The 8,458-nt window shown below is 44.5% G+C and overlaps 1 protein-coding gene across 1 annotated transcript; it reads right to left on the bottom strand.

Annotated features, from left to right (window-relative positions):
* Window positions 1–1,677: 1,677 nt before the first annotated feature.
* On the bottom strand, window positions 1,678–8,075 carry LOC119330573 (exosome complex component RRP4 homolog). Its single transcript, XM_037603685.1, has 7 exons — window positions 7,800–8,075; window positions 7,595–7,696; window positions 7,147–7,192; window positions 6,637–6,726; window positions 4,565–4,630; window positions 2,783–2,851; window positions 1,678–2,270 (listed from the first exon to the last, which is right to left on the bottom strand). Exons 1-7 carry the CDS (start codon window positions 7,952–7,954, stop codon window positions 1,848–1,850), a joined length of 951 nt encoding a protein of 316 aa, XP_037459582.1. The 5' UTR covers window positions 7,955–8,075; the 3' UTR covers window positions 1,678–1,847.
* Window positions 8,076–8,458: the final 383 nt, after the last annotated feature.

Genomic DNA, 8,458 nt, shown 5'->3' on the forward strand with positions numbered 1-8,458 from the left:
TAGTGATGAGGGAGGATATGGAGCACGCCCTCATTCACTGTTCCCATGTGCAACGGTTCTGGGACGAGGCCTGTGCTTGGTTTGGCATTCGTCTTCCCCGACTCCATCCGGACTCATGGGCTCGCGACATCACATGTGATCCCCGTTTCTCTGATGATGACCGAGCTAAGATCACCATTGTCATGTGGTCAATATGGCACTCTCGTAACCGAATCAAACACGGCAAAGAGGGGAGGGATCCAACATCAACGATCAGAAGCAATTAAGGAGGCTATTGCCCTCCTTCAGCTACCACGCAAGGCAGCCGCCATCTTACCTGGGTACGGCTGGCGACCACCTGATGATGCTATTGTAAAAATCACAACTGATGGAGCACTGAACTTTGCCGAGGGACGGGGCAGAGCAGGTGGTGTCGCACGTTCTTCTTCGGCTTTGCTAGGTTCATGGTGCAAGCCATATATGGGGATTTCAGACCCCTTGATCATGGAAGCTTTCTCTCTGCGAGAAGGAGTCTTATTCGCCACCCTTTGAGGACTCCCGCATGTGATAATGGAAGTTGACTGCACGGAGTTAATGACACTCTGGAACACTCGCCACAATTCTCGCTCAATTGGAGAGCTTAGTAATCACTTTATTTCCTTTGATATTCAGCATATTAATAGGTCAGCGAACTTACCGGCGCATCTTTGTGCTTAAGCATGCTTGCACTCTGAATGTAACCAACTGTTGACTTGATGTAACTCCTAGCTTTCTAGTGACCAGCCTCTTGACTGACTGTCCTAGGAATGCTCTCATATGAATAAAAGCTCTCTGAATTGCCCCCCAAAAAAAAGAACAGATCTCCACCCGGAAATGAAACGACGAGCAGCGTCATTTTTTACAAAAAATTTTTTGACAAGTGTATCTGAGACACAAACGGTAATCCAAACAAGCGCTAAGTGTAGCATTGCTCATCCGTCATCCACCAATTTCAGCCCATTTTCCCTGTTTTATTAGCAGCAAGTGCAACAACAACGGATGATTGACCGAGTTACCTAGTACCTCCAAGAAAAGCGGTCATGCTTTTTTGGTGCGTGATCTGGTCGGCGGATGGCCACTTCGGCGTACGCCGTAAACCAAGTGTTCCGCCAGATCACCTCTTGAAAGCTCGGTAAACCACCGAGCTTCGCACCAAATTTCGCGTCTTCTTCTCGTTCCAGGCCAGGACAAATTTGGCGTCGTATTCTTACTGTTGCGCCCACAAGGACATGTCTCCATGATACTGACACCCATTTGTATATAGTCGTTTCAGGACGCATCTATCTAACACCTCGTGTGCACTACCACGGGTCGCTTTTGCCGCGAGTCGGGTTATTCTAAGGGTATTTTCTCTCTCTTTTTGACATCTTCTAGAGCGAAATCTCAGTGGCATGCGGGTGTGGTGGTTGGTGTTGCACGTGTGTGTGCGCGTGCACACATCAGGTAAAAACAGATGCATATGACAGGAGCACCAACGTATTTGCGGCAACGCCATACCATATTCTGGGCTTTGGGCTTTTTCTCTCCGTCGCACAACAAAGCCTAGAGGCAGCCGGCCCACACAAGACGCACATGCTGGCCTAAGAGCCTAGGTCAGGGCTTTACACACTTGGACAGTCCTTGAAAATTACTGAATAGACCTAAGGAAACAAGTCGAGCACACAACAAAAGAACAGATATCTTAATACCATCTTAAAACGCATGCACACTACAGAGTGGAGCAAGCTCCAAAATCTCAAAATCGTCGTATGCATTACCTCCTTTTACATATCCCGTACATGTCAGCATTTTCAGTTTACAGCAAACCAGGCAGGCAGGGCCAAGATGATTTACCTCTTCTTTCCCAGGAGGTCACCTCGACGCTTAGCCTCTCTCTCCGCCGTCTGGACGTAGAATTCGGCCCCGAGCATGTCGTTTATCTCGACATTTGATGATACGCTCGCTTCTGCGGTCTGAATTATCAGCTCGACGGTCAGAGTGAATCCTAGGGCTGAAAGCACGCGCACAGCATTGGCAAGACGGCAAATGTGTCTCCTTGTTTCTATTGGGGTAAAAGTCTCCGCTTCGGCGCTCAGCTTCTGTTCGTCTTCCTTCAAATCAGCAATTTCACGCACCACGACGTGCTCACCGACCCAGATGAAACCGTTGCAGCCAAGGATCAGGTCCACGTCATACTGCTCTAGATGATGGAAATGCAGCTTCCGGCGTTTTACCAGATACGCAGGCACCGTGAGCAATTGACCTCTCTGAAGCTGCATTAAGAAACTCAAGGCTATTCAATAACAAGTTATCAACACATTAACATTGTTTCGGTTCTGAAAAATGAGATTGTAACTCCAGCAGTCAAACACAAATCATCGATCAATCTAAGTCACAATCAAGAGTACAAACAATACAAGGTATCAGGACTACAACATGTCTAGAACTAGTACATTTACTTGCTTTGCATTACTGCGCAGGGTAATCAACATCAACTAGCATGCACATTAGAGGTAGCAGATTTTTTTCCCTGAGGACAATGGCAAGAGCTCTAGTGTCAACAAACGTATTATATTTTGATACGGAGGGAGTATTAAATAAGTTCAAAATAACTACAAGAGCCAGATTGCAAAGGCAACACTTCCACAATATTGCATAACTAATCTGGGGGGCTTTGAAAGAAACAGATTCATCGCATAGAATGGCAACGTAACACCGTAACCTAAACTGGCAGGGCACTGCGCAATAATAGTAGTAGCTGATAAAGAGTTGGTCTGGCATTTACCTTTCCATATTTTTGACTCCTTGCTTGTAGATGAAGAGATCCATCATGTTGGAAACCACGAACTTCAGCCTGATAAATGATTTCATGCAAAGTAGCAGCATCAGATTTTGCAGTACTGATCCAGTAAAAAAGCAATAAAGAGGCTGACGAACAATAAAAAATGAGAAAGGACATAGACAAGCCATCTTTCTGATATCATGAGCTTCCCTGGGGAAAAACATTAAAATGAAATGCACAGAAAACTTGAAGCTTGGATACATGAATAAACTGAAGGCAATGAAACACAGAATGCCTAATTCAGGAATCCTTGCGTGTCAGAAAACAAAATGCCTTGATTACCAACTAATTAATCATGGTAGTCCACTAACCAGATACAGAAAACTTTTTTAAAAAAAAGAACGGTGCATACAGCCAAATAGACACATGATGTCTCAAATTTCATAACTCAACAATCAGATTAATTTTGACTGTACAACAGTCAGATTAATTCCAGCATCAGATGAGACCAACAGACTGGTCCAACAGTATAATCCATGAGGATTCACAATCAGCAGTGAACAAAGATTAGCCATATAAATAGCAGGAAAATTCCTACACAGCAAGGCGACTCGTAATCAGCTGGGAGCCTTGGATAAAGATGCAACTGTCCATACTGTTATTGCCGCCCTTGAAACTCTGCAGACAGCTCTTGATGTGATCGTCCCTAGTATTGTGCGTGTATTCTTTTCTGAGCCACCAAAACTATAAGCTGAGCAGGAGGCAAGGGAGGCCAGCTGTGGAAAAGTGCCTAGATAAATTGATGTGAGGTACAAGGTGGAATGGGAACGGCTGAAGCCTGGTGTTTTGATGCCTGCGGCGCAGACGATAAGCACTTGACACTTTCTGGTCCAAGTTGTTTTGATGCCTGTATAATTGGAAGGGCTGAAGCCTGTTGTGCCCAGTCAAGTTTCGCTTAAGAAGTTAAAAAACTGAAAAGCCATGGTAGATGGCATGAAACTCTGTGTGCTCTGTGCACCCATATTTGGGTTTGTTTTTTCAAAGAGCTGTGCTGGTGTTGATTCCCAGGGTGCGAGATTGGCTCTGTTCTAGAAATTAGCAAGGACCAAATTTGGTATGCTCTTCCGCTGTCGTGATTTCTCATATCCTATTCACTGTGCACTGTTTATATTTTCCATTTCCAGTTTCTAGTCCATGCAACACTCGATTTCACTTCTGTTCCATCTATTTACTACCACCAGTTCCAATCTGCTATTACTTATATTTTCCATCTATTTGTTATTTTGTTTAGAGCGTACGCTTTACATCTATTAGTTCCTCCACAGCTACACATCTTGGCTACCGTATGCTTCTGCCAGTTGTTCCTACCACTTAGTCATAAATAATTATATTGGTCCACCCGGTTGCAAGATTCCTTCTATCTTCTACTTCTAGCCAAACCCATCTACTAATTTGCTGCTGCTTGCAAAGTGAAAGATCAGGGTTTCCAAAAGCCTCATATGCAATTTGAGTCGTACGGTTCTGAATTAAAACAGGAACAATCACTGATCGAATGGTGTAGTAGCGAGAATGATAACTCAACCTGATATCAACAAGATGACAAACAGAAGCAGAAGAAAATACTCCAGGACTAATAAATGCATTTGTGGTGAACACTGAACAGGTGCGGAGAAATATGACAAGCTGAACTATTTGACAGTATTGTTCGTTCGTATTTGGTGTTACATATGTAAGCAACAAACATAAATTCAATCATAGATAAGGGGAAAGGAGTGTGATACTTACGCAGACAACATCATTTTCTTCAAATATAGCCCGCATATTAAGCTCATCAACCGCAGTTCTTCTTCTCTAATATTGGGATGGGAACAAAATATCAATTAAAAAACATTTTAGAATAATCAATAGTGACACGTAATGTACTCCCTCACTTTCGTAACATAAGATGTATTATGAAAATCGTTAAGACAAGGGTTTGACCAACAATTCTATACCTATACCCCTACTAATAAAGGCAGGTGATATTCTTGGTTTGGTTTGGTCCATCAGGCATTTTTGCAAAAAAAAAAAAAAAAAAAACGTTTTTGTGCAATCAACCTGCACTCCATGACGTAATTTAGGAAAAAGAAACGTTCGATCTACCATCGTGGGCCGGCCCTTCTGCAGTGAAAAATAATTCGTGGTGTGGAGGGATCGAACCCACGCCTCCCCTTTAGGGTCGCAAGGAAAGAACCAGCTGGGCTGGCTTTCACTTCTGTCCAAAATAAGGATTCGCTTATATTAATTAATAGTACCACCTCCCTGCTTTAAACGAAATTCCACCAATTTATATATGTCAGCAACTAGACAATCAACAAGCCTCCTCGGGAATTGAAGGTAAATTTGCCAGAGACACCCAATAAATAAGGACATACATGGCAATAAATAAAAGAGAGGCCCGATAAAAATAGAATATGTGCTATAAAAGAAATAAAAGAGAGGACGCAGAGGAGATTCGATAAAGATGGGATGTTGCGCTATTTCTCCTATAAAAGAAATAAAAGAGAGGACAAGTATGACAAGAAATAAATAGTGTGATGAAATAGGGGCCAGTACCTGCGACATGTATGGCAAGAAATAAATAGTGATGAAATAGATCATATCAAATGTAGCAATCTATTGGAATTGGTCAGCTGGGCTTGAGGACAAAAAATGCGTTGAACAACACCAACATCTTGTTTCAGACAGGTTGAGACAACAAACCAAGTGAACCGTTAGCAAAGGGGTGGGTAAATTATCAGATAGACAATGTTGATGAACAACATTGGGCGAGCATAGAGGAGGCATGAGGAGCTCCGGAGCAACGTTCGTCAGAGTGAAGCAAGGACGAGCTCAGGACGGCGGCGCAAAGATGAGCTTGAGGTCGTGGAGCAGAAGCCAGGAGCGGGAATGCTGTTGAACATGCCCTAAGCTGGTGATGCTTGAACTGGAAACCGACCATGATGCACACATGTCTCCGTAGTGTGTATCATCGTCTGTTCTTGTCTTTTCTTTTACCCGTACCAACACCCCATTCCACACATGACATGAATAAATGGATGATAAGTAGCCCGTTTCTGTGTACATATTAAATCTACATGCAAGCCGTGTTGAATTAGAAGACCTGGACCTGTGGAATCTTGAACTGTGCTTTTATAGGCTAAGACCATCTTTGTTCGGGCTGCAACTACAGATTCTCAGATTATAGACCATCTTTTGTAGACTAAGAGCATGTGGTATGTTTTTCTCCCGTTGCAACGCACGGGCCCTTTAATTAATATGTAGTTTATGTGATACTCCCTCCGATCCATATTAATTGTCGCTGCTTTAGTACAACTAATTGTCGCTACTAAAGCAGCGACAATTAATATGGATCGGAGGGAGTACGGAAAGTTTTACTAAAGCAGCGACAATTAATATGGATCAAAAGAGTACAACACAATGAGTAGTTTTGAATACAAATCCAATGATATAACATTTATCTCACTCAAAGTGTATCTTAATAGACTAATTATTGGTCAAACCCTTGCTTAGCAAATCATACACCATACCCATACATAAGGAAAAGAACGGAGTACCAAAGATGACAGTCACTGGTCTGTTTTAGCATGATGCAACACATTCTAAAATAAGAGAGAGACAGGTAAGTAATATTTCCAGCAAACCATGAAATTCCATCTTAGCTTACTGTTAAGTCAGCTAGAGAGGGTACTTTGATGCATGTTGAATTATCTGTGGACATAGTGCATGGTATTATTTGCCTTGCAGATTCTATTGCGAGGATATCCCTTTCGCAATAATTTTGGGCGTTCACACGGTAAAGGTGCAGAATAGCATACCTGAATTCCATCAGGCAAATTCATCGAAGAAAGCATCAAAACAGCATCTTGACTAAAGTTTATCTCCAACCGCCAGCGCTTTGGAGCAATCTTGGACAAAAAAATCAACACAGTATCTGATACTGGTCAGAAATGAAATGCATTATTTGCATGGGGGCTGAACAAGCAGAAAATAAATCACACTGTGACGGCATGACTATACTAACAGCTAGATTTGCCACACCCTTGTTCAGACGGCCAAGTATTCAGAAGTAAATAACATGTGCCAGGATCCATACAAATAAGTGGATCTACTAACCTATAAAATATAGGGGAACCAATTGCACGGTCCATGTATATGCTATAAAGATCTGGCTAAACACATTTCCAATTTTTAACAATGTCCAACGATACTCATAGTTTAAAACTCAAGCTTTAAGCCAAATTGTAGAGCATTGCCATGCATTCCTAGCAGGAACCATGCCATAGAAATGAGAAGAATGTTGAAAGAGTGACACAAAGTGCACATACCTCGATGACACGGCCAACTATGATATCACCAACCTCTGGCTTATACCTGATAAGGTCGAAGAGAACAAAATGAGCCTTTCAGGTACCAGAACTAATTACAAACTCAATGCTTTACTCCCTGCTCTACGATAAGTCAATTAATATAACAAGCTATAATAAGCCCAGATACCTACAGTTTAAGCCGGCACAAATCATAAGCTCCCCAGCTCTAATCCAACACACTAATATTTCAGTGTGAAACTACAGTACCTCACCAATCACCATGAGAACTGCACTTATCCATTCATCGAGTCAAACCCGAATCCGCTAATTCATTCATAGGCACACCGTTATACTCAGTACAATAGCAACGCCACAGCATTGCAAGGATTATCCAGCAGGAACACAGAAATGGCATTTGCTGGAAACTGACGCAGCAGCGAAAAGAAGGAAGGCAGGGGGGTAATACCTCGCCCGGAGCGTCCGCACGTAGACGAGCTTGTTGACCCGCTCCACGACGCCGCACAGCGTCGCCATCACCTCCCCATCCTGGTCCGTGGTACCATGCCCTCTGCACACCAAAAATACACGCCCAACCAAAAAATCAATCCGTCGTCCATCACCAAGCACGAGTGGGGAACGGATAGAGAGGGGAGGAGACGGGAAAGTATTACTTGAGGATGTTGTCCTCGTGGTTGACGGGGATGTTGTCCGCGACGGTGACGGCGGCGGCGGACGCGGCCGCGGGGGCGAGGGTCTGGAGCTCGTGGAGCGCGGCCTCGAGGCGGACCCTCTGGGTCTGGTTCAGCGGGAGGTGGAGGTCTCTCATGGCCCGTACGCTGTGCCGGGAGCGCTCAAGGAGAAGGAGGGATGCGTCGGCGGGCGGCGGGGGTCGGCGGCGATCGACGGCGGAAACTAGCAAAAACCCTAGTAAAACCTGCCCGGTCCACCCACCACCGTCGCTGGAAAGCCACTAGGTTGAGCCGGGCCAGTAACATGGAACCAAACTGGGCTTCCGGGCCAAACTGGGCCAGAACAGTAACGCAAGCCTAAAAAAGACTATTGGGCAGTACTAGGCGCAGGCGCGCCGGCCCAAAGTTTTGGCTGATCGCGCCCCAGCCGCCCGATGAGGCGGGTCATCTGATTTGCATATCAGCAACGAGCTACGCCGACGAGAATTGAGTTTGGACACACCTCTTCCCTCTAGTTAGGGTTCCTCTCCTCTCGGCGGCGTTCTAGGCCGGCGTTGAGATTTCTCTTCCCTCCCCCATCCAAGCTGGTGATCTCTCTGTCTCGGATCGACTAAGGGGCAGTCCTGGCACTGCTACCCGAT

This window comes from Triticum dicoccoides, chromosome 7A (assembly GCF_002162155.2).
Source record: "Triticum dicoccoides isolate Atlit2015 ecotype Zavitan chromosome 7A, WEW_v2.0, whole genome shotgun sequence".
In the NCBI taxonomy this organism is placed as follows: domain Eukaryota; kingdom Viridiplantae; phylum Streptophyta; class Magnoliopsida; order Poales; family Poaceae; genus Triticum; species Triticum dicoccoides.

Excerpts from the sequence above, each read along its gene's own strand:
- LOC119330573 (XM_037603685.1), bottom strand. The coding sequence starts at position 7,954 with ATGAGAGACCTCCACCTCCCGCTGAACCAGACCCAGAGGGTCCGCCTC. Across the intron at positions 7,193-7,594 it reads GTGCGGACGCTCCGGGCGAG|GTATAAGCCAGAGGTTGGTG; the intron begins GTATTACCCCCC and ends CGACCTTATCAG. Across the intron at positions 6,727-7,146 it reads TAGTTGGCCGTGTCATCGAG|ATTGCTCCAAAGCGCTGGCG; the intron begins GTATGTGCACTT and ends TTTTTGTCCAAG.